This window comes from Siphateles boraxobius, unplaced genomic scaffold, assembly GCF_051911475.1.
Source record: "Siphateles boraxobius isolate OS27281-9 unplaced genomic scaffold, OSU_SipBor_1 179, whole genome shotgun sequence".
In the NCBI taxonomy this organism is placed as follows: domain Eukaryota; kingdom Metazoa; phylum Chordata; class Actinopteri; order Cypriniformes; family Leuciscidae; genus Siphateles; species Siphateles boraxobius.
Window position 1 is genome coordinate 577,970 of NW_027508787.1, and position 27,031 is coordinate 605,000.

The 27,031-nt window shown below is 38.6% G+C and overlaps 1 protein-coding gene across 3 annotated transcripts in view; it reads right to left on the bottom strand.

Annotated features, from left to right (window-relative positions):
• LOC143740650 (ral GTPase-activating protein subunit beta-like) overlaps positions 1-27,031 on the bottom strand; it is a 59,083-nt gene that overhangs the window by 4,916 nt on the left and 27,136 nt on the right. The window contains exons 11-27 of one of the 3 annotated variants that reach the window (XM_077232657.1): positions 26,865-27,031; positions 25,820-25,934; positions 25,564-25,711; positions 24,945-25,009; positions 24,664-24,802; positions 23,239-23,372; positions 22,095-22,277; positions 21,722-21,873; positions 19,327-19,514; positions 18,495-18,598; positions 16,271-16,426; positions 15,247-15,456; positions 13,858-14,016; positions 13,218-13,377; positions 10,229-10,351; positions 9,309-9,445; positions 149-254 (exon numbers count right to left, since the gene is read on the bottom strand). The exon at positions 26,865-27,031 is cut by the window's right edge and continues 1 nt beyond it. In XM_077232657.1, the coding sequence (XP_077088772.1) occupies positions 149-254; positions 9,309-9,445; positions 10,229-10,351; positions 13,218-13,377; positions 13,858-14,016; positions 15,247-15,456; positions 16,271-16,426; positions 18,495-18,598; positions 19,327-19,514; positions 21,722-21,873; positions 22,095-22,277; positions 23,239-23,372; positions 24,664-24,802; positions 24,945-25,009; positions 25,564-25,711; positions 25,820-25,934; positions 26,865-27,031 (2,446 nt within the window). Of the gene's footprint in view, positions 1-148; positions 255-9,308; positions 9,446-10,228; positions 10,352-13,217; positions 13,378-13,857; positions 14,017-15,246; positions 15,457-16,270; positions 16,427-18,494; positions 18,602-19,326; positions 19,515-21,721; positions 21,874-22,094; positions 22,278-23,238; positions 23,373-24,663; positions 24,803-24,944; positions 25,010-25,563; positions 25,712-25,819; positions 25,935-26,864 lie in introns of all 3 variants that reach the window. The other 2 variants (XM_077232659.1, XM_077232656.1) reach the window with 2 other exon arrangements.

Genomic DNA, 27,031 nt, shown 5'->3' on the forward strand with positions numbered 1-27,031 from the left:
AATTTTCACTCAGAAATTACAAGTAAATTTCACAAATAGAATCAAATTCACATTGAATATAGGTTTATTTATCACTGTTGTTGTAATTGACACCTTAAATTGAAATCAAGGAGCTGTAATGTATATGAAGGAGTGGAAAACATTTTACCGATGTCATCATATCGCTCGACCCACACGACCAGCACTTTAGTGTCGGGTCCTAATGGTGGTATCGTTCTTCCAGGCGGCAACTTCTTGCTTTTCACTGTAGGGGACTGAAGAAATAAACATTATACACTAACGCTCAAAAGTTTGGAATAATTACCTTTTTTTTTGTGTTTGAAAGAAGTCGCTTATGCTCACCAAGGCTGCATTTATTTGATCTAAAATACAGTAAAAACAGTAATATTGTAAAATATAATTACCAATAAAAATTTCTATGTGAATATATTTTAAATGTAATGTATTCCTGTGATCAAAGCTGAGAAACCATTGAATAATCTAGTGACTGTAGTTAAAAATTTATGTTATTTTGGTAACACTTTACAATAAGGTTCATTAGTACTACATTAGTTAGCATGAAATAATGATGAACTGCACTTATACAGCATTCATTAATCTTTGTTAATGTTAATCTCAACATTTACTAATACTTTATTAAAATATTGTTAACATTAGTTAATGCACTGTGAACTAACATGAAAAAACAACGAACAGCTGTATTTGTATTAACTCACATTAATAAAGATTAATAAATACTGTAACAAATGTATTGCTAATGGTTAGTTCATGTTAGTTAATACATTAACTAATGAACCTTAATGTAAAGTGTTACCGTTATTTTACTTTTAAAAGAGTTTGTTTTCCAGTAGATGGCAGAAATTGTCCACTAAACCAAAGCACATTTTTCATGTCATCACCATGAATGAAATTGAGAATGTAGATTTTTTTAGAAGTCGATTGTACATCTACTAATACTCTACTGACAGTTTACTACGGTCTACTAATACTCTACTGAGAGTCTACTAAAGTCTACTAATACTCTACAGACAGTCTACTAAAACTCTACTGACAGTTTAATACAGTCTACTCATACTCTACTAATACTCTACTGACAGGTTACTACAGTCCACTAAAACTCTACTGACAGTTTACTACAGTCTACTAATACTCTACTGAGAGTCTACAAATACTCTACTGACAGGCTACTACAGTCTACTAAAACTCTACTGACAGTTTACTACAGTCTACTAATACTCTACTGAGAGTCTACTAATACTCTACTGACAGTTTACTACAGTCTAATAATACTCTACTGACAGTTTACTAGTCTACTAATACTCTACTGACAGTTTACTACAGTCTACTAATACTCTACTGACAGTTTACTAGTCTACTAATACTCTACTGAGTCTACTACAGTCTACTAATACTCTACTGACAGTTTACTACAGTCTAATAATACTCTACTGACAGTTTACTACAGTCTAATAATACTCTACTGACAGTTTACTACAGTCTAATAATACTCTACTGACAGTTTACTACAGTCTACTAATACTCTACTGACAGTTTACTAGTCTACTAATACTCTACAGACAGTTTACTAGTCTACTAATACTCTACTGAGTCTACTACAGTCTACTAATACTCTACTGACAGTTTACTAGTCTACTAATCCTCTACTGAGAATCTACTAATACTCTACTGACAGTTTACTAGTCTACTAATACTCTACTGAGTCTACTACAATCTACTAATACTCTACTGACAGTTTACTAGTCTAATAATACTCTACTGAGTCTACTACACTCTACTAATACTCTACTGACAGTTTACTAGTCTACTAATACTCTACTGAGAGTCTACTAATACTCTACTGACAGTTTACTACAGTCTACTAATACTCTACTGACAGTTTACTAGTCTACTAATACTCTACTGACAGTTTACTATAGTCTAATAATACTCTACTGACAGTTTACTAGTCTACTAATACTCTACAGACAGTTTACTAGTCTACTAATACTCTACAGACAGTTTACTAGTCTACTAATACTCTACTGACAGTTTACTAGTCTACTAATACTCTACTGAGAATCTACTAATACTCTACTGACAGTTTACTAGTCTACTAATACTCTACTGAGTCTACTAATACTCTACTGAGAGTCTACTAATACTCCACTGACAGTTTACTAGTCTACTAATACTCTACTGAATGTCTACTAATACTCTACTGGGAATCTACTAATACTCTACTGACAGTTTACTAGTCTACTAATACTCTACTGAGAATCTACTAATACTCTACTGACAGTTTACTAGTCTACTAATACTCTACTGAGTCTACTAATACTCTACTGAGAGTCTACTAATACTCCACTGACAGTTTACTAGTCTACTAATACTCTACTGAATGTCTACTAATACTCTACTGGGAATCTACTAATACTCTACTGACAGTTTACTAGTCTACTAATACTCTACTGAGTCTACTACACTCTACTAATACTCTACCGACAGTTTACTAGTCTACTAATACTCTACTGAGAGTCTACTGATACTCTGACAGTTTACTAGTCTACTAATACTCTACTGAGAATCTACTAATACTCTACTGACAGTTTACTAGTCTACTAATACTCTACTGAGTCTACTAATACTCTACTGACAGTTTACTAGTCTACTAATACTCTACTGAGTCTACTAATACTCTACTGACAGTTTACTAGTCTACTAATACTCTACTGAGTGTCACTAATACTCTACTGAGTGTCTACTAATACTCTACTGAGTGTCTACTAATACTCTACTGATTTCTACTGAGTGTCTACTTATACTCTACTGAGTGTCTATTAATACTCTACTGAGTTCTACTGAGTGTCTACTAATACTCTACTGAGTGTCTACTAATACTCTACTGACAGTTTACTACAGTCTACTAATACTCTACTAATACTCTACAGAGTGTACTAGTCTACTAATACTCTACTGAGTGTCTAATAATACTCTACTGACGGTTTACTACAGTCTACTAATACTCTACTAATACTCTACAGAGTTTACTAGTTTACTAATACTCTACTAATACTCTACAGAGTTTACTAGTTTACTAATACTCTACTGAGTCTACTACAGTCTACTAATACTCTACTGACAGTTTACTAGTCTACTAATACTCTACTGAGAGTCTACTACAGTCTAATAATACTCTACTGAGTCTACTAATACTCTACAGAGTTTACTAGATTACTAATACTCTACTGAGTCTACTACAGTCTAATAATACTCTACTGACAGTTTACTAGTCTACTAATACTCTACTGACAGTTTACTAGTCTACTAATACTCTACTGAGAGTCTACTACAGTCTACTAATACTCTACAGAGTTTACTAGGTACTAATACTCTACTGAGTCTACTACAGTCTACTAATACTCTACTGACAGTTTACTAGTCTACTAATACTCTACTGACAGTTTACTACAGTCTACTAATACTCTACAGACAGTCTACTACAGTCTATTAATACTCTACAGACAGTCTACTACAGTCTACTAATACACTACAGACTGTTTACTACAGTCTACTGAGAGTCTACTACAGTCTACTAATACTCTACTGAGAGTCTACTACATTCTACTAATACACTACTGAGAGTCTACTACAGTCAACTAATACACTACTGACAGTTTACTAATACTCTACTGAGAGTCTACTACAGTCTACTAATACTCTAGCTGCAAAGTTACTTACAGTTATTAGAATGTCTAAACTGGACTATCGAAATAAAGTGTTACCAAAAATAAATATAAAAGTGAGTGATAGTACATTTGTTAAAGTTACATTATGGTCACATTGTACTGTCTGATAATGTAAGCTAGTTAGACAGAAAAATGTATATTGTTGCCCTATGTGTAACAGCATAGCAAGCAACATAGCATAAGTGATAAATTAGCCTATTTTATTATATGCATATTATTATAATGAGATGAATGTTAGCTGCATACATGCCTTTGTCTTCTGCATATTTCCGTTCTTCCTTTTCCCTATTTTTTCCTAAATTAGGCCTCCGGTGGCTTAGACCTTATAATTTGTGTTGTAAAGCTGCTTTGAAATGATATGCATTGTGAAAAGCGCTATACAAATAAATGCGAATTGATTTAGAAGCTTTGAGTAACAGTTATTCTCTTGGCGCACACTCCTGAGTCGTATGAGAAAACAAGATGAATGAAGTTTGCAACCCGACTTGTGTGCTTCATTGCTTGATAACTCCCATAGATATGTACACTAGATGTCACCTTGGCTACGGCAGTTCATTGGAACGAATGCGTCCTCTTTAATGCATCAGCGTCAATGCAGGAAAAGTTCTAACGGAAATTAATCACCATAAATCGCCATGAATGTGATTTTCTAGTTTTTTTGGTTCGTTCCAACGGTCAGACATGTATTTATCATTGAGTCCAAAGAAATTGTAAAAAATTTACAAAATTTCACATTCTTGTGAAATGTAATCCCTTGCTGTCTGGTTTTTAGATTTCATTCGTGTGACAGGGTTCCCACTCTAAACCAAATGTCAAATTCCCTGACTTTTCCCTGACTTTCACTGACTAAAAAGATGAATTTCCATGACCTATAATATGGAAGTAAAATAATGCCAAATGTTTTTGAAACAAAAAGCCTGTTGAATTGCAGATGGAAATTAGCCTAAGGCTATAATCTGACAGATTTACATTTACGAAAATGTTCATTAATATGTATTGTCCCTTTTGTTTTTTCAAAAAATAAAAATAATAAATAAATAAATACATAAATTGTACTACTTGAAAAAAATATGCATTGCATTAACCCTGCTTGAATTTTAATCACGGGCGTAATTTCCTATGGGGACAGGGGGGACATGCCCCCTCCCACTTTTCAAAATCCCGTTTGTGTCCCCCCCACTTTCAAATTCGTTTATGATTTTTTTTAACCACACGCCGTCATTGCCACGGAGGATCAGGAAATAGACTGTGCCGATGCGCAGGAACGTCTCGTCCACACTCTAAAATTAGCTCACCGAAAGTTCTAATGAGCAGGTATCGCGCTGTCTGTGAATGACCTGACGCGCACACACACGACGCACAGAATCCAGTTCTCTTTCGTTTCGTGCTTGAATAACAACACACACATTTATGCCAAAATGTCAGTTTTGTGAATTGTATCCTCACAAGAACAGTCTTGAGTTAAATAAAATCTTAAATGAAAGTTAAGAGCAAATGAGAAAATTAAATGCGTAAGATCCTGTCATAAGTGACAGATCTTAAAGGGACAGCAGCCAATTCTGTCTGTCAGTAAAGTTAACCAAAGAACAAAGAGGAACAGAGCAAATTACCCACTGATCTTGTCTAAAGAACGTTTTTAGCTTTAATAAGGATTATTCTATATTTAATTTATAATTTATGCAGTGCAGACTATTTGATAACCTTATTCAATTTCTGTATATTTTGTAGGCCTACCTGTTAGACAGGAAGCGCACAGGTAAATATGACATTTATTATGGGTTTGTGTGAGGATTGTTTAAAGTTCACTTAAATTAAAAGTTGTTATATTTTTGAAGCCTAATAAATGTTTCAAATTTGGGGGGGGGGGGGATCCTTTTCATTAGCTATATTAATATCAGTGATACTGGCCTTCATTCATAAAATTCTATACATTCTATACAATTATTTAAAATATACTGTCTTTATGTTGTTTTTACATTACAGTGGAAATTGGGTCTCACATTATTTCAATTTTATTTACACGCAAAACATTAATGGTGAACATTTTTGACTTTATAAAATGATTCTCTCAAGTCTTGGCAATCAATAAAAAAGTAAGACATCTTCTAGTTATACATAGTTTAGTAGCCTACTTTTATTTTTGGCAGAATTTATCATTATAATCAACTTAATTATTTCCTGGATTTTGTATCACCATAGTCCCTAAATGTGTGTAAATGCAGGAAATGGGATTCAAATCGAAAAAAAAATTCCCAATTTTGTGCCCCCCCCCACTTCTCAAACCAAAGTTACACCCTTGATTTTAATGCATTGTATTTTTAGGGCTTGCATTTTTATGGGCTGATATTTAGCATGGTTGAATATTTAAGCTGTGAATATTTAAATTCAAAACATTTCAAACACATTTTCATTAGTAAAATTTCAATAATCCATTATTCACCTTTCATATTTCACTTCCAAAATATTCAAACTGATTAAAAATACAACCTATAATATTCAACAGGCGGTTTTCGGTCCATTTTATTTCGCTTTGCAAGTTCGTTTCCACAAATTCAGTGGTTCAAATTCGACAGTAAATTCAACGTGCATCCAGGAACTGCAGGAAAAGCAGTAGATTACCGAGCATAATCTCCATCTGATGTTAGTCCACCTCACCAGCAGGGGGTGCAAGCGCGTGTTGTTGACCAAGACCAGAGCAACAGTTAGAGCAAGCCATTCATTCATAAAAACTCATTTACAACAATGTAAGTGTATCTGTGATTATTATGTTTTATGTGAAATTCAGTGTCTTCACGATTATTTTTCCTGTGTAGCCTACATGCATCTCTACCGTGAACGAGATTATAATGTTATTCCCCCGATGCGGATGTATACAGATCCAATGTTACATAAATCTGAGTTTGACATATCTATTGGTTGTTTAGTTGCCTCAGCGTTATATTGCGGCAATTGTGCTGCATGCAGTGCTAGGGTTTCCCTCAATACGTCAGGATTACCCTGCTGGACATATAAAACGCTTAACGTAGCTTAATGGACTCATACAGTGATATAAAAGACCAAACTCGCAGGCAAGCAGAAGGACTCAGAATATGAACTTAACGCGCAAAGTTTAAAGCTGCGCGTTTCTCAGTGATACTGGCATTGGCTTGACATGGACATTCGCACAGTTAGTCTCTAAAGTTACATACGACATTGGTATACACGTTTCTAACTTCAATAGCATTCGAAGAGAACGACTTGCAGTCATAACACCAACTGTAAAGTGTTCATGTAGGTGTCAGGTGTCAGTTTGCTATTGAAGTTAGAAACGTTTAGGCCTATAGGACTACCAATGTTAATTTAGAGACGGTCCCTAAATGTGCGAATGTCAAGCCAATTTTACATTTAGTCTTTTAGCAGACGCTTTTATCCAAAGCGACTTAAGTTACAGTTAAACTAACAATATAGGACAACAATATGAAAGTGCTATGACCCTTCCCAGATCATATATGTAGGAATATTAACATGTATGTAGGCATACTTCCCCAATAAGGTGCGAGTTTGGTCTTTTATATCACTGTATTAGTCCATTAAGCTACGTTAAGCGTTTTGTCCTGATGGAAGGGGAATCCTTGAGCATGATGAGGTATCGAGGGAAACCGATTATAATCCCGTTCATGGTAGAAAAAGTTGATAACATGTAGCCTAAGGCTACACAGGGAAAGTAACAATGAAGTTAATGAATGAAACATAAAAAACAGCTTTTGTGCCTTTATCATCTTTTCCGCATATATACTGACCCAGATAATTTTTTTCATCACAAAAAAACTTAATGCATGCTCTATTGTTGTAAATGAGTTTTTATGAATGAATGTCTTGCTCTAACTGTTGCTCTGGTCTTCGTCAACAACACGCGCGTGCACCCCCTGCTGGTGAGAATCGGTATAGAAAAATTACATTTTGATAAATGGAAACTAAAATTTAAAGCAACAAACTAAATTCCCTGATATTCCATGACTTGGACAAAAAATATATAAAATTCCCTGACTTTCAATGTCTGGAATAGACTTTTTAAAATTCCATGACATTCCAGAAATTCCATGACCCGTGGGAACCCTGGTGTGAACATCCATACGCAGCACAAAAGTCTGGCATCATCCATGAATTCAGCGTTACCTAGCTACTTCCTATGACAAGACCCCTGTTCCAAGATGGCGGCGGTTTTGACGCATGCATAGAACCCCAAGGCGACATCTAGGGCCGGTTGCACCAGCTGTGCGTAAGTTACAACTTAGCATAGTTTTGACATAAATGGGAACTAAGTTACAACTTACGAACTACTAAATATTTTTACGTTGCACCATTAAACTTAGTTTAAACGTAACTCTACGTTCCAACTAAATATTTACGCCAGCCTCCGATAAGGAGTAACGGTTGGAATAAAATATCAGACAGACTAAACTGCATCAATAAGCTCTTCTTTTACCTGACAGACTTCAATTCTTTAGACATATATGATAATGCTGACATTTACACTCGCTTACATTTTAAGAGAGAGAACATTATGTGAAAAGATAACTTTGTTAGCGGCTCTTTAACACCAACCCGTCCTAAACAGCGCCGCTGTTTGCATCGGTCCATGTTGTGCATGTCAAATATCAGTCATAATCCATAAACGTACTGATATCTTATGTTTTTTATATCAATATTTATTTATTGATCCTTATTTCATTTCAAATATAGTTCTGAATGTTATTTACATATAAAAACACTTATGTTATTCATGATCAAGTATCGTATTTAATGGAAACTTACTTTTACAGTAACGTGAGGCAAAAGTTGTTAGAATGAAGGATAAACTTAAATTCACGGCAATTCAACACTTCTGCTCATGTATTTGAAGGCTGCTACTGGCTCATCGAGGCTAAACGTCATATTATGCGACTACACATTACTTTACGGAGAGCTTACGACCTACTAGCTACGTTCTGCCATACGAACGAATGGTGCAACGGAATATAGTACAGAGTTAGTCACAAACTAGCTAGTAGTTACTAAGCCTCTAGTGTGGACTTTACGTTCCAATTTAAGAAAGAACTTACGAACGGCTGGTGCAACCCTACCCTAGTGTATATATCTATGACTATATAACTCCTGACTAGAGATGCGCGGTTGGCAGATACAGCTGCGGACGTGACAAAAAATATTTTGATTAAATTCGGGCGGGTGGTGCTTGAACCAATCAAATGAAAAAAAAAATATATACATTGTTAAATATTGTTACCTACATCCGAAAAGTACATGCGTATCCTTTCTAGAACAGGCGGCTCGTGTCAGCAGCGCCTTTCATCGCTCATAGACCTTAAAACAATCAGTGGATGGCGGGCGGGTGCAGCTTTGAAAATTGGTCAAAAAACGTTGGTGTGGATGGATGATGAGTTTTGTGATGCGGTTGTGTATGAAGTAATAGCCCATCCGTGCATCTCTACTCCTGACAGACTGATATACTGGCCAGGTTAAACCGTTTAACCAGTAACGGCCTCATTAGAGAAGCTCAGGTCTGAGAATGAGACGAGAAGTTACCCGTTGGGCGGGTCCCATGTTGTCGGAGTGGTTTGGGAAGAGCTCCAGCGTGAGGTTGGGCTGTTTCAGTAAACTGGGTAACAGCTCCATCTGTGAGTCGGAGTCTGCCGTCGGGAAGCTGTGCTCGGATGACTCCGCTGCGTTAGGAGACAAATCGACATTTGTCTTATTAAATAAATGGTGTAACAATTCCCTCATGTCAAGATTCAAGACATTTCACGATACTGAACTCACGATACAATATTATTGCGATACTATCAAGAGAGACATGATAAAAAGTTAACACATATTTTACTGTTGATTAAAATGCTAAATTTGATATTACATTGTGACTTGGTGCTGGAAACCCAATGCACAGGATAACAGACACACCAGAATAAAATATTCATGATTCTGAAGCTGAAAATACAGAATTGATTTGGACGAATATGCTTGCACTTTTTCACTGAATAGATATATTTAAAATAATGTTAACATGAGACATTTGGCATTATCAGGACCCACAAATATTCCCTCATTGCATTATTATACATTATATTCAACATTATATATAGTAGTTTAAATGTAGTACTGACACTAAAACTCTTTAAACTTGATTTTTTTTTTACACACAGTAATTGTAATTTTGGGTGAACTATACACAATACATATTGACACTATCCAAGATACATATTGTTGCATTTTTGTATTGCGATATATTGTGACACGATATATTGTTACACCCCTATAAATAAATCACTATTAATTAATTAAATATGTTGCACTAATTGAGAAATCAATCTGATATTAATAGTCCTCTGCAGCATGTGACAGAAACGGCACTTTTTGCCTCAAATGCACGAGTGTGTTTAGCTGCAAACATAATCATACGTAAAAGCGCTTGAATACAGCAACAGTGTAGTGTAGAAACAGAAGTTTACCGGATGAGTCGCTGAGAGACGGTACGACAAACGCGATTTCTGTCAGAGCGTCTGCGTAGTAAAGCACACGCTTCTCTCCGTTAAACACGCCTCCGCCGGTGTCACCCAGAGTCACTGAATCATCTGCACAAACACAAACACATGACACCTCATCTGCTGCTACACTATGAGCATCACTGTCATCAAAGTCATAAAGTGGTTTATCTTTATATTACACATTTTCATTTATAGGCGCCTTTTCATGGCACTCAAGGACACCTTACAAAATCCATAAAAGCAATGACATTAAACAATAAAACCAGAACAGCAACAAACATTAAAGCTCCAGTAGGTAACTTTTGTAAAAAAATATTTGTTAAAACTGTCATTATGTCCTGACAGTAGATTATGAGACAGATAATCTGTGAAAATCATTTGCAGAAATACACCGCTCCTGGTCAGAAACAACCAATCAGAGCCAGGAGGAATGTCTTAGCAGAGTCAATCACGCTCGTGTACGCGCTGATCACCCCTCTCTTGCACAGCGCGAGCGCGTACCGTCGTTCGTGACTCTCCTGTTCGAACTCGTTCATACAAATGAACGAATCTTTTTTCGAGTCATTTGTTCATTTTGAACGAGTCTTTTTCGGAGTCATTTCGTTCATTCAACGAACGAAATGACTCGAAAAAAGATTTGTTCATTTTGATGAACGAGTTCGAACAGGATCACGAACGTGCATCACAGAACAGAGCAAGGCGAGCATTTGTGCTTATAAAACTTAAAGTTTTTTATTTATTTTTGAAATGACCGATCGTTTCGCTAGATAAGACCCTTATTCATCGTCTGGTATCGTTTAAAGCCCTTTGAAGCTGCGCTGAAACTGTCATTTGGTCCTTGAACGTTTGTGTCCTATTGAAGTCCATTATGGAGAAAAAGCCTGGAATATTTATCAAAAACCTTAATTTCTTTTCGACTGAAGAAAGAAAGACATGGACATCTCGGATGACATGGGGGTGAGTAAATGATCAGCAAAAGTTTTTTTTTAACTAATCCTTTAATGTTATCTTACTACCTATTTATAACTTATAGAAAGAGTGCAACGTTTTAAAGTTACATGTATTGCAAAATACATAATGATTTGAGGACCAAGTTTGTAGTCAAAGTATGGGCAGGCCATAGTCAATGTAAAGCATTTTGTTGATGTTTCGTCCCTATTAGTGAATATTCCATAACTGTTTGTAATCCGCCGTCATCGGTGGTCCTGCTTACTAGCCTGCGCGTTCACGGCAGGCTCCGCAGTGGGGGAGGAGCTGTGGAGGGAGGAGCTGTGGGGGAGGAACTGTGGGGGAGGAGCTGTTGGGAAGGATCTGTGGGGGGAGGAGCTGTTGGGGAGGAGCTGTGGGGGAGGAGCTGTGGGGGAGGAGCTTTGGAGGGAGGAGCTGTGGGGGAGGAGCTGTGGGGGAGGAACTGTGGAGGGAGGAGCTGTGGGGGAGGAGCTGTGGGGGAGGAGCTGTGGGGGAGGAACTGTGGAGGGAGGAGCTGTGGGGGAGGAGCTGTGGGGAAGGAGCTGTGGGGAAGGAGCTGTGGGGGAGGAACTGTGGAGGGAGGAGCTGTGGAGGGAGGAACTGTGGGGGAGGAGCTGTGGAGGGGGAGCTGTGGGGGAGGAACTGTCGAGGGAGGAGCTGTGGAGGGAGGAGCTGTTGGGGAGGACCTGTGGGGGAGGAACTGTGGAGGGAGGAGCTGTGGAGGGAGGAACTGTGGGGGAGGAGCTGTGGGGGAGGAGCTGTGGGGGGAGGAGCTGTGGGGGAGGAGCTGTGGAAGGAGGAGCTGTGGAGGGAGGAGCTGTGGGGGAGGAGCTGTGGAGGGAGGAGCTGTGGGGGAGGAGCTGTTGGGGAGGAGCTGTGGAGGGAGGAGCTTTGGGGGAGGAGCTGTGGGGGGAGGAGCTGTGGAGGGAGGAGCTGTGGGGGAGGAGCTGTGGGGGAGGAGCTGTTGGGGAGGAGCTGTGGAGGAAGGAGCTGTGGGGGAGGAGCTGTGGAGGGAGGAGCTGTGGGGGAGGAGCTGTGGGGGAGGAGCTGTGGAGGGAGGAGCTGTGGGGGAGGAGCTGTGGGGGAGGAGCTGTGGAGGGAGGAGCTGTGGGGGAGGAGCTGTGGAGGGAGGAGCTGTGGAGGGAGGAGCTGTGGGGGAGGAGCTGTGGGGGAGGAGCTGTGGGGGAGGAGCTGTTGGGGAGGAGCTGTGGGGGAGGAGCTGTGGGGGAGGAGCTGTGGGGGAGGAGCTGTGGAGGGAGGAGCTGTGGGGGAGGAGCTGTGGGGGAGGAGCTGTGGAGGGAGGAGCTGTGGGGGAGGAGCTGTGGAGGGAGGAGCTGTGGAAGAGGCTTAAAATCTTAAAATCACAAAAGTTTGCCTAAACGGTTTTAAAAGTGAGTTCCATAAATGGAGAGCCACATAACCAAAAGCTCGTGACCCCATGGAATATATTATTATATTTATTATATGGAATATATTATAATATTATTACTACAGTATAGGCTAGGTTCAGACTGTCAGTCCAAATCTGATTTTTGTGCATATCTGATTGAAATCCGATCAGAATTAGCTAATGTGAACAGCAAAAAAAAAAAAATTGTTTTTTACAAATCCGTTTGATATGTGATTTGAAATCCTATTCAAATCGTGTTTCTGGAAATCCGTTTCAGTCTTGAATGATCTGATCGGATTTCACGTGGTTTATGTGACTTTCTCACGCCATGTAAAATGTAAACGTCAGACGTTCTTATAGGAAACATGTTGAAAGTTGATGCAGAAACAATGCTGTGTTGTTGCAAAGTGCCAGACGAGCAGAAAATGACAATATAACGGAGACATATAAAATATAAACAAAAAATAAAAAGTGTTTTAAATAAGACATCTCTATTGCAAACCCCTCCATGTTGTGGTTGTTGTTGTTTTTGGTGTATTCCTACCAACGCAACGTCATTGCCATAGAAAACAATGAAAAAGTGTGTGTGTGTACCTGGTGTTTCAGCACCGTTGGATGTGTTGATGGTCCAGCTGGTAAACACACTGCCCGTCCACCCCGGATGTTGCCCGACCTCCACCGGCCATCCCAGACACAACAGCAGCTCCAGAAAGTGTGGCTGCACGTTTGCCGATGACTCCACGTTCCTCAAGATCTACACACACCAGCTCATTAAAATGGTCATCGGATGCAAAATTCACTTTAATGTGGTGTTTGCAATGTGTGGACAGAATCCCCATACAATGAAAAAACATACATTCACTCCGTTTTTTTAATCTTCAAAAAGCCTAAACACTCTCAATAATCAAGCCGTTTGGATTTTCTCCGCCCACAACCACAGACAGACTGTCCCGTATTAGCATATTTCCCGTATTAGCATATTTTATTTTACATTAGCAGCTCATTATCATTTAAAGAGACATGCACCGAAACGGGTCGCTGTGAACAGCTGTTTTTGAGGAGGTAAAAGGGTGTTTGTTTTACACAGCCATTGAGGAATTTTAACCATAGTATGTTACAAACTTTACATGAAGACCGTAATCATACCAACTTGTGGAAAATGGGCATCCGATGACCCCTTTAATATTCTATTAGCTGTACAACAAAACTGATGAATGCACTTGTGATGCTTCACCTCTTGACTGCTCTTCTGTCCTGCTTTCATGTAGAAGATGAACACGGTGTCACACGGTCGGGACGGTAACAGGTCCAGGTATCCGATGTCATCGAAAAAGCCCGACACAGAGGAGTCGAGAGCGATGAGGTGAGGAGGCAGTCGACTGTTTCCAGGCTCCTGAGACACACACACACACACACAGACACACACACACAGACACAAATTAGAGCAGTCCAGCTACTTGAAGATTAGACAATTGTTAATGTGTAAAATATATATTTTTTATTTTAAGAGTAGCTAGAGAAGGTAAAAAAAAATATATATATATGGCAGTTAAATAAATACATATTTCAATTAAATAAAATGTTAACTCGCAAATTGCCGAAATATATATTTTTAATATATTTGAACATATTTCTGTGCAAAATAAAAAGTGTTATTTGAGTATCATTGAGAAACTACTATAATGTTTATTAACATTTTGATGAATATACCCCAGGCAAGTTATGGGGAATACCAACCGCTCTGTCAATCATACTATGTGGACAACTTTGTAGTCATGTGACTTCTACGTGTGTGCGGATCATGTGACTTATGTGTATATTTGTCAGAGTTCCTTCCTGTATTTTTACAACTGAAGGTGCTGTTTGAATGAACACTGAAACATCTTGTTTCTTTTTATGTGGTCAAGTGAAAAAAAAAAAAAAAAAGAGTTTGTTTGAACATTTTAGTCATAGGTGTAAAGTCCAGGGGTCAGAAAGTAAATATGTTTATTCCAGCCATGAACTCAGCCAGCGGATTTCACTCATTAGTTCTCCTGGCTGGAAAACTGTGCTAATTAGCAAATCCAAGTGATTGGAACAAAATACTGAGGAGGACTTTTACTTTCTGAACCTGGACTTTACACCTCTGGTTTTAGTTAACTACACTAAAGGCCAATTTATACTTCTGCGTCGGGTGTGTGCACAGTAGGTACGGCGTAGCATCTGCACAGACGTGTACCATACCCCGTACCCTGACGTGCACCTCCTCGAAAATGTAACTACACGTTGCGACAACACGGACCGCAAGATCTGTGATTGGTCGGCTTGTTAGCATAGCGTTTCCTCCTACGCATTTCCGGCGTGTTCTTCTGCACCGCCCGCCATTTTTAAATTCAGAAGTTCAGTGAAAATTCAGTGAAAAACATGGAAATGAATGAGCGAGAAGCTCCAACTCCAACATGATCCGCTCTCTTTCAGTCGCCATTGCTTGTAGTAGCCTAAACTCAAAACACCCGAGAGGAATCTAAAAACAGTGGAACATTAAAACCCTCCCCTGCCAACTAGCATTTCGGCACTGTAACTGCAGAGCAACACAGACATAACGCAGAAGTATAAATTGGCATTAACTTGTCGGTTCTCATACCTTGAGCGCCTCTAGTGACAGAAAGCCGAAGTGCGAGAGGAAGAGGCGGGCGGTCTGAAACTCTTGCGCAGGAGCTGGTGGTTTACAGTCGGTCAGTGGATCTGGGAAGGATTTATTCCTCCACAAGTCCTCCGTGTTGTGCTCCAGTTTGGTCTCGTAATCGATCTGCTTCCCCATCACGGCTCGCAGCTTATCGTGCTGCTGCTCCAACTGAAACACACACACACACACACAGATGAACAATATAGCATGTACTCCGATAAGACTACTGTGAGTGCAACTTTCTAATAAACGCACACAAAATATTACAAATTATTTAGATTTTAAGTATGCATTTTTAGAATGCTTCTATTCATGCAGCCAAACCCGCTTATCACGAAGAAGAGAGGAAGCCAAACAATATTGACATTTTTCAAATAGCAATTCAGAAATTTGTATTCACTATTGTGTTTATTACAGCACCGCATACTTAAAGATATACTATGTCACTTTTTTTGTTCAAAATGAAAGAAAATTTCAATACGGCGTCCAGAGCTCGTAATAAAACAAGAATCAACATTAGCTTGGCTTTTCAGCGATGGAGAACTGAGGGATTTGAAATGTTGTGAAAGCGACTGTTTTTATTCCTAAACAGGAGAGTAAGTGTTTTATTGAACAGATAAACTGCCATATGTATCTCTCTAACAGAGTTCACTGTAAAGCATTATATATTGTGAAGATCTTTTAATTATGGTTGCTTTAGCGCTGTGCTAGAATTTATTTAAGGAAGTACCGTGTCTAATAATGGGTAAAGCTACAGTAACACCTTCAGCTGGTCAGCTTGAGATCCTTTCATCTAAACTGGTTATATCTCTTAAGTCAAGCAGTGAATGGTTTTGTAACTTAATTCAATTCTGTGTTTAAAGTTTTAGGAATTATCATGTTGTGCAAGTTTGATATCGTCGCATGCCTAGCTGTGAGGTTTACACATATATTGTAAAGTGTGTAATGCTAAAGATAACAGTATGTTCTGAGGCTTTTATACCTCCTTATCCACAATGTCATGGAGATCCGGGATGCTCAGGTCGGCTTTCACAAACGGGATCTTATCCACTTCTTCTGGGAACGGTCTGTGCTTGACGTTAAACCGAATCCCTACATCGTTTTTGGGCGTGGGTCGGCTTTCAGGAACAAACACTTGCTGTAGGAGAGATGGACATCATGAGACAGCGTAAGCATAACACTGCTCATGATTATTCCCAAATACAAAATCTAAAACATAATATTCTCTCAAAGGACATTTTAATAGAGAGCATTAGTGCTATGAAGTGAATCGCAACATTAGGAACTTATTTGAAGCAAAAAAAGTATTTAAAAATCTGACAAAAAGGCTTTTATGAGGGAAAGAACTACAATCCCATGAAGGGATTGAACAACAATCTAAAAAAAAAAGTAGTAGTAGTAAAAGTAGAAATATAAAACTACTCGTTATATAAAACTAAAGTTGTTTATTACAGAACTACAGAAACAATATTTTAGGTTTATTGTGAAATATGCATACATACATATACATATATACAGGTCCTTCTCAAAAAATTACCATATTGTGATAAAGTTCATTATTTTCCATAATATAATGATAAAAATTAAACTTTCATATATTTTAGATTCATTGCACACCAACTGAAATATTTCAGGTCTTTTATTGTTTTAATACTGATGATTTTGGCATACAGCTCATGAAAACCCAAAATTCCTATCTCAAAAAATTAGCATATCATGAAAAGGGTCTCTAAACGAGCTATTAACCTAATCATCTGAATCAACTAATAAACTCTAAACACCTGCAAAAGATTCCTGAGGCTTTTAAAAACTCCCAGCCTGTTTCATTACTCAAAACCGCAATCATGGGCAAGACTGCCGACCTGACTGCTGTCCAGAAGGCCATCATTGACACCCTCAAGCAAGAGGGTAACACACAGAAAGACATTTCTGAACAAATAGGCTGTTCCCAGAGTGCTGTATCAAGGCACCTCAGTGGGAAGTCTGTTGGAAGGAAAAAGTGTGGCAAAAAACACTGCACAACGAGAAGAGGTGACCGGACCCTGAGGAAGATTGTGGAGAAGGACCGATTCCAGACCCTGGGGGACCTGCGGAAGCAGTGGACTGAGTCTGGAGTAGAAACATCCAGAGCCACCGTGCACAGGCGTGTGCAGGAAATGGGCTACAGGTGCCGCATTCCCCAGTTCAAGCCACTTTTGAACCAGAAACAGCGGCAGACGCGCCTGACCTGGGCTACAGAGAAGCAGCACTGGACTGTTGTTCAGTGGTCCAAAGTACTTTTTCCGGATGAAAGCAAATTTTGCATGTCATTCGGAAATCAAGGTGCCAGAGTCTGGAGGAAGACTGGGGAGAAGGAAATGCCAAAATGCCTGAAGTCCAGTGTCAAGTACCCACAGTCAGTGATGGTCTGGGGTGCCATGTCAGCTGCTGGTGTTGGTCCACTGTGTTTTATCAAGGGCAGGGTCAATGCAGCTAGCTATCAGGAGATTTTAGAGCACTTCATGCTTCCATCTGCTGAAAAGCTTTATGGAGATGAAGATTTCATTTTTCAGCACAACCATGCCACGCCGCATTGAAGCAGTCATTTCTGCAAAAGGATTACCGACCAAGTATTGAGTGCATAACTGAACATAATTATTTGAAGGTTGACTTTTTTTTGTATTAAAAACACTTCTTTTATTGGTCGGATGAAATATACTAATTTTTTGAGATAGGAATTTTGGGTTTTCATGAGCTGTATGCCAAAATCATCAGTATTAAAACAATAAAAGACCTGAAATATTTCAGTTGGTGTGGAATGAATCTAAAATTGATGAAAGTTAAATTTGTATCATTACATTATGGAAAATAATGAACTTTATCACAATATGCACATTTTTTTAGAAGGACCTGTATATATATATATATATACACACACACACACACATATACACACAAATAAAAACACATTTAATTATTTCGACTCGTTTACAAAAACTACCTGTTAAACAATCAGTTAAAAAAAAAAAAGATGGCTGATGGCTTTAATAGAAGCAAATACCACTGATTAACAACCTCAGAACTCACAGTAGGGCTGTCTTTAAAAGTTTATAAGTTATCGTTAAAAATCAATTACCCTATAGAGAAAATTTGTGAAAGTTGTTTGCTTCCGATTGGCTACTTAAAGCACATCTCTGCCCTGATTGGTGGTTGATGTTGCGTCTTACCTTCTGATTGGCTCTTGCGCCTCGAGGCTGATGGAAGAGCTGCATTGTCCATGCGTGTCGACCAGACATGCCTCTGATTAACATGGTGACTGATGGGCAGGGGTCTGCTGACACGTGCACACACACATTACCAGGAAATAAGTTCTCTTACTCAACATGCACCAATACTACATTTTCTAAATGTCATAATCATGTGTTAACAAACAAGTATTCAATACAAAACAAACCCAGTAATATTGTGAAATATTATTTTAATGTAAATCAGCTGTTTTCTATGTGAATATATAGTAAAGTGTAATTTATTCCTGTGATCAAAGCTGAATTTTCAGCATCATTACTCCAGTCTTCAGTGTCACATGATCGTTCAGAAATCAGTATAATATGATGATTTGATGCTCAAGAAACAGTTATGATTATTATCACAGTTGAAACCAGTTGTGCTGCTTCATATTTTTGTGCAAACCGTGATTCATTTTTTCAGGATTCTTTGAAAGTTCAAGAGAAAAGCCTTTCATTAAAAAATAAATATTTTGCATTCTTATAAATGTCTTTACTGTCACTTTTGATCAATTTAATGCGTCCTTTCTGAAGAATAGTATTAATTTCTTTTTTTTTTAAAAAAAAAAAGTCATATTGACCCCAAACTTTTGAACGCTAGTGTATAACCTTAAACCTCTGATAACACATCACTCGAAATTGTAATATGGACTCGTGCACTTTCTGTAAAGCTACTTTGAAATTATGTGTATTGGTAAAAAGCGCTATACAAATAAACGTGAATTGAAATCAGAGCTGTACTGGAGGAATGAAACATGAAGGGTGTTTTTCTCACTCTGTTCGTTTCCCAGGGGCTGCTCCAGCATGGCGAGAATGACAGAGTTATCCAGGACGAAGTATCTGAAGTTACTGTGAGACGTAGAGGTGAGTCGGGAATATTTGATCAGTGTGTCCTCGTTCAAGAGACTGCAGGGAGAGGCAGGGCCACTGGGAGACGGGAACGCTCCCAACACCTGCATTATACTGGAACACACAGCAACACAAATCTAGGTCTTGTCCACACTAATATGTTTGAAAGATAGTTTGAAAACGCATATTTTTCTCTCCGTTTTGGCCTTCCGTCCACACTGTGTTTTTATTAATGATAACAAAGCTGGATAAATTTGAAAACGCAGTTTTCGTGTTGTAGTATGGACTGTCAAAACTTAGGTATTTAAAAACGATGACGTAAGATTAGTCATGTGACGCATATTGTACCAATAGATATTCATGTTTATACCGGTATTGTGCCTGTAATGTGCTTTTCACTTTCACTGTAGCCGCGTTTCCATTACCCTACAAATTGCGCAAATTGAAATTGCGAATTGAAAATACGGCCAATGGAAACACGTCAATTTCGCCAAAACTCCCCATTTATCGCAAAAACGTTTTTACGCTCACATGAGGCGTTTTTCAGGCAATTCGAAAAATAAATATTTCGCAAAACTGCAATGGGAACAGTTTTTGCGCATTTACAGTCACCTGACGTAGATGATGCGGTGTGTTTGGACAGAATACGAGACGAGTTCTTTATTTAATTAATAAAAGACAAGAATTACAGGAATACTGGATTTGTAAACCTCAAAGAAATCCCACAATCAAGACCTCGAAGCAGAAATGAGGGAGGAACACCCAGAAACTCCTCATATGAGGCGCTCTCAGTATCAGGGTCTTTCTCTCACACACACACACACACACACACACTCTCAGTATCAGGGTCTCTCACACACACACCACACACACCACACACACCACACACACCACACACACCACACACACCACACACACACACACACACACACACACACACACACACACACACACACACACACACACACACACACACACACACACACACCACACACACACACACACACCACACCACACACACACACACACACACACACACACACACTCTCAGTATCAGGGTCTCTCACACACACACCACACACACCACACACACCACACACACCACACACACCACACACACCACACACACCACACACACCACACACACACACACACACACACACACACACACACACACACACACACACACACACACACTTCCATTAATAATAATGGCCATTGCAGTGGCTGGGATATACATATGGTGCGTTCACGTGATATGGAAAATATGATATTTTCCACTTGTGAACTGGTATTTAGCAGTGTGTTGTGTTCAAGTGCTTTTGTTGTCGAAATGTCGTAAAAAGATGGAGATCCAGACCTGTTATTTAGCTAAAACTATTTTAGATTGTTTAAGTCAACTGCTACAGCAAGAAGAAGATTCATCAAAACTCAAACGGTAAATAATATGCTGTATATTTTCTAGATCTTGAATAGAACATATTTTTACCATTCACGACTCTCACGTTGCTCTCCGCCATTTTGAAAAGGTCAAAGGTTATCTCATCTCGGCAACTCGTGCATCAAAATATTCTACGAGCTGCCCAGTGGAAAATACCACATGAGGGGGTGTCCATGTGCATTTTCCACGTCGGCTTTTGGTATTTACCATAATTACCATAGCACGTGAACGCACCAATAAACCTACCAACGTCCGTCGCCATGATTTTTGGAATGACTTATCGCGAGAGAGAAAAAAAGAAGAAGATTTAGTCGCATAACATCGGTTAATGGAAACGCCGTCATTCCGCAATAGTTTTTTGTCGACATTTAGGAAAAAAACGCAAAAGTTTTGCGCAAATCTGTAATGAAAACGTGCCTACTGTTGCTAAACATATGTTCTTTTGCACACTCTTCATATCACAGTCCTGCAAAATGACAGAAAATGTATTCGCATTTGCTGTCCTGCGGTAAAACATGAGAGAAGTTGCGTTTAGACCAAACATATAACGGTGAGTGAGAGCGACCTGGACGCATCAGCGAATGCTGAGACATTTTGCAAAATAAAATTAACCTGCCAGAAGAATTGCGCAATAACTTTGTTATTTATTTTCCCGTCCTTATCATCTCAGTGAGGTTTTATGCATGCGCAGTAAAATGTGGATTTAGAGTTTAGAGTGGATCCTCGTCGGAAAACGCCTGAAAACGCTAGTGTGGACGGAGAGCGTTTTTAAACAAAAACGCCGTTTTCAAATGTATCCGGATTAATGTAGATGTAGCCCAAGACAAGTGTACATATCATAGGAGAGAAATCAATGTGTGTATGAAAGAAAGACCCTCACCATGATAACGTGGCCTCTGCAGCGTCTTTGACCCTCATCGACGCCGGGTTGTGCTCTTTGTCTCCTTTGTACTTCACTTCTTGTTCGCCGGTTTTGGACTTGCTGCCAGAGATGCCAAGCTCGACAATTTCCAACACCTCAATCAGACAATCCTTAACCACAACACAAGAGTATACAAACAACACAAACATATTTAATCTTGTTTCTTGATTGTCATTGATATTTGTCATTGAACTATATGAGATTTGGACACAAACAGGAAGTTTAAGATAGAGAAGTGACTTGTTTGACTGCTTTGTTTTTGCTTCTGGTGCTCAAGTTTCAGCATTTACGACCTCGAACCAGTTTGAAGTTGAGGTTTGACAGGCCGTACCTTCTCGTTGAGCATTTCGGGGTGTTCGGTGAGCCACACACACAGGCAGTGGAAGGCGGCGACGATCATGGAGTGCAGGTCTCTGGAGTGCAGCGGCGCGGGGCGACTGCACTGATACACGATGTAACTGCACACAGAGCTGACCGCACGCTTGCGATCCGACGAGTCCACACTCACCTTCACCTGTCCGCAAAACAAACACGCATTTTACTCATTTTGTACACGAACGCTTTAACGATCTCTTCTGCTCACCAAGACTGCATTTATTTGATTGAAAATGCACTAAAAACAGTAATATTGTGAATAAATATTGCAATAATTCCTGTGATCAAAGATGAATTTTCATAGTCATTACTCCAGACTTTAAATGTCACATGATCCTTTAGATATCACTCTAATATGATGATTTATGAAACATTTCTGATCATTATCAATGTTGAAAACAGTGGATTTTGTGGAAACCGTGATACACTGATTTATCAAGAGTCTTTGAATAGAAAGTTCTAAAGAACAGCATTTATCCGAAGTAGAAATGTTTTATAACATTATAAATGTATTTTGTCACTTTTAACCAATTTAATACATCCTTGCTGAATAAAAGTATTAATTTAGTTAATTTTTTTAACTTTTGATTTCCACAAAAATATGAAGAAGCTCATAAATGTTTCTTGAGCGCGAAACCATCATATTAGAATGATTTCTAAAGGATCATGTGACACTCAAAACTAGAGTAATGATGCTAGAAATTCAGCTTTGATCACAAGAAAAAATTACATTTTACAATAAATTCACATAGAAAACAGCTTTTTAAGATTGTAATAAAATTTCACAATTTTTACTGTATTTTTGATCAAATAAATGCAGCCTTGGTGAGGATAAGAACCTTATTTCAAAAACATAATTATTCCAAACTGACTGGTAGTGTATATATATAAAAAGACCCACTCGCTATAACCATTTACTGTATCAGAATCTTTATTTGTCATTATACAGAAGAGTACAACGACATTATATGCACTCCTATTCAGCCCAAAAATCAATCTCATACTTTACAAACAATAACCCTATGTGCAAAAAAAAACTAAAAACATTTCTACTATGTAAAAATTTTACAAAATAAGTGATAGACAGATCCTTAGCGTACCTTAGCGAGGCCGGCCAGCAGCTCGAGGGCGGCCAGCGAGATGCTCATGTCGAGTCTCCACTGGGAGTTGAGTCTCTGAGTGAGCAAGTGAATGCTTCGGATCAGGAGCCCGGCCGCCGTGTCTGTGTGGAGAGCTGGGATATAACACACAGCACGCCACAGACAGCGGGTTAGTAACACACACACGTGCACAAAACGCAAGCCAGGCACTGAGACATGTGACGGCAATGATGAACCATACACATGAACACAGAAAAGCACAAGAACAAGTTATCGCTCGCTAGTTACAGACAATGATGATCCTCTAGTCCAGCCAAATCATAAGCCCGTCATTTGACGTCATGCTTTGAAAATAAATAAAAAGCATTCTTTATACAAAACAAAACTGGTTAAAGATGTTCGACAGATCAACAGCTTTGGGTTTAAAGAAATATCTGTTGCAGACAGGCATTTTAAAATGCACCATAATCTCTGCCTTTCTCTATTCTATTAATTTTTAATTTTTAATTTAATTTTTTATTCCTCTCCCCTCCCCTGGTACTAGGTGTATTTTTTTTTCATTCTCTGTATAATGTGTATGATATAATTAAGTCTGAACAATTGTCAATATTGTGGGAACATGATGGACTAACATGTTAAAACCCAATGCCATACTGTATCGTACGTAATGCTGTGGCTCTAAATAAAATATAAGTAAAAAAATAAAAATAAAATAAACATAAAAATGCATCATCAACGTGTTTGACTGACACCATGCAACTTCTACAAACATGCAGAGATGCATTACTTCGCATTCCTGGGATGCACTTTATGAATGCTTTAAAGAGGACCAATTGTGCTTTTTTCCATATGTATCTTTCTTTAGTGTGTGATGTTGCTGTTTGAGCACAAAGTCCCTCCAGCGGGAGTTTTTTATATCAGTGTTTCTGAACTCCTGAAAGTCTTGTAGTCTGAACTCCTCCATTGTAGTCTTGAATTTTTTTTCCGGAAACGAGCACTTCACAATATTCCTCATTTATATAATTCATACGCAGAATAAAGGGGCGGGGCCTGGTTGAGTTAGTTAGTTGTGTGTTTAAACTGGCGGTTATGGTAAGGGGCGGGGCTTGAATGTTCCCCAAAATCCACAGAAAATCTAAAGAAAAATCATGTTGTGTGAACTGTGAAGGCACAAATACGATAAACTAACCCACACTCGGGTTGGTGTGGTAAATGTAAGCGCGAATATAATAAACAGGATTATTTATAGGATATGCAAGTCATTCTGGGATTTCTGCTGATTAATCCTGGCATTACTGGAATAACTCAACGTGTGAAACTACTTGCTAAATGCATAAGAGGAATGAAAGCAATAGGTCAAAGTCAAACAGTCGAAAGCTCAAATGCCTCTATTGCAGTGGTTGGCTTTGCGTTAGTGTCTCTTACCGTAGTCCCTCAGCAGGGCTTGTGCGGGTCGATCGCTGTCAGGAGTCGTGGCTTCGGAGCTGCCAGCGCTAGCATTGCTGATGCCACTGTTATTGCGACTGTGGCTCTTAGCCAGAGAATGGCTTCCATCCACACTGCCCTACAAAACACATTCACACCAGCACTTCATCAATGCCATTTTTAATTGGGGAATTGTAAATGTTCTTTCTCACATATCATCTTACAGACACTTCAAATCCAGTTCAAGCTCTATAAATAACAAGCATAAGTATAACGCGTACCACTTCAGCTTGGGCACCGACAGACTCCAACAGAGCCGAATCCTGGACGATATTCAACATCGCCGCTGTAAAGAGACACAAGTATGAAGGTATTATTGACACTCACATTGGCATGGTGTCATTTCAGTTATAGCTGGTTTGATTTGCATTGAGAGATGATCTAATGGAAAGTTCCCCAAGCCGATCTCTAGGTATGGTGAAGGGAATGTGATGATGTGGGGCTTTTTTAATATCCAAAGGCCAAGGGAACTTTATCAGGATGTATAGTATCCTGGATCCATGAAATATCTGGCCTTTAAAAATAAAAATCTGCTGTCTCTATGGGAATTTAACATAGGGGTGTCCTGACTTACGCAACCTGTATTTTAAGGAAGAACATTTATTTATTTACGAAACATTATTCATTCACATAGAAAATTGGTGTCTTAAAGGTTGGATTTTTCCTTATTTTTTAAATTAAGGCATTAAGATCAATTTCCAAAAGATGATTTTTTATTCCTCTTTTTAGTCAACTTTAGCATGGGTGTGTTCACTTATGCTATCCACTGTATATATAGTTTGTTTTATAATATTTCACTTGACAAAACAGTAAATGGACATATTGAACAGGCAGCCGTACCCAGTATCATCTGTGTATTGATCGAGTCTGTCTCTGTTTGCAAGGCGCCAATCAAAATATTGACCAATCGCAGCTTCAGGGAGAGGAAGGTGACCGCCTTCTCATGGAGAGAGTTTTCATCATTGCTGAATTTCCCTTCCAAAAGAATCTGCAAATGTAATTAGAAAACCACAGCCAATTAAATGTGGATTTTTTTCTCAGAAAATTAAGTTACAGAGATCCCAAGAAGATTTCTAGATAATAAACCCCTTTTTACCTCCGATTTGACGTTGCCAAAGTGGTGAGGAAGAGGAAGCATGGATAACAAGATATGGATGGAAGCTCTTCTCAACTCAGTAGGGTTCACGTATGACTTAAACTTGGACAACTCTCTGATGGAGCAAAATTAACAGAAATAAATGCATTAACAAAAGAGCATGTATTAGGGGTGTGGGATAGGCATCATCTACAATAATATCATAGCTGTTGTTTTAACAATGTGTTTTTATCGAGTATGTCACTCACATTGCTAAAAAACATACTAAAATACACCTAGAGTGCATGCCTGATGTGGCCTAATAGAATGACCCCAAAAATCGTGTACTTTTGAGGGCAAAAATGACTCCGTATGAATCCTAATCTTATATTTCTATATCCTATAGTTAAGCAATGTATTACGAGCACGAGTGCTTTTTTCCTGAATATCAGCTTGCGAATGTGACAGTAAAACAGTTTAATAAAAATAATTTAATATTAGTTACATTTTAGAAAAAATACTGTCTGTTTTTGCGCTATTTTGCCAACTAAACTAGTTTTTTCATATTGCAATATAATTTTTTATTTTTAAAACATTAATCTCAAAGCATTATTCATCCAATTGTAATTACAGTGCAAATACATCTAAATGCTGCTTCAGATGCACTTCTAAAACGCATTTTGTTGACACTCATTTAAATGGATTGGTAACAGCCTATAGTGAATTATTATTCCAATTGAATCTATAGATTTAATGTAACAATTGGACATAAAATATGAGGCATACATCTCATAACGTTAGAAAGAAATGCCCCCTGAAATCCATTTTAGGTGGCAAATATCCCCCTTAATGAAAGTTAATTTCTGACACTGCTGTAAACCAAACAACGCACAGAATATGAAAAGCTTTGGTAGTCAGATGTGCACAATAGCACAAAAACACGGTCTAATTATCATTATCAACAAATTCAAGAAAATACTGATATAACACTTTTTGTCAATATCGCCCACCCCGAAGAATGTAGACCCCGAAGTTTTATATCCAGACGTCAGAAAACATGGCTCACCGATCAGGTAAGATGGTCTCCAGTGCAGATATGAAGTAAGGAACCACAACATTGATCCCTTTGAGATCGGAGCAGAACAGAGCCGAAGAGTTCAGGATGATGCTGGCTAGAACTGGCCTACAAATGAAGTCTGATATCTGCAGACCCTGGATCAGGACCATGTAGAA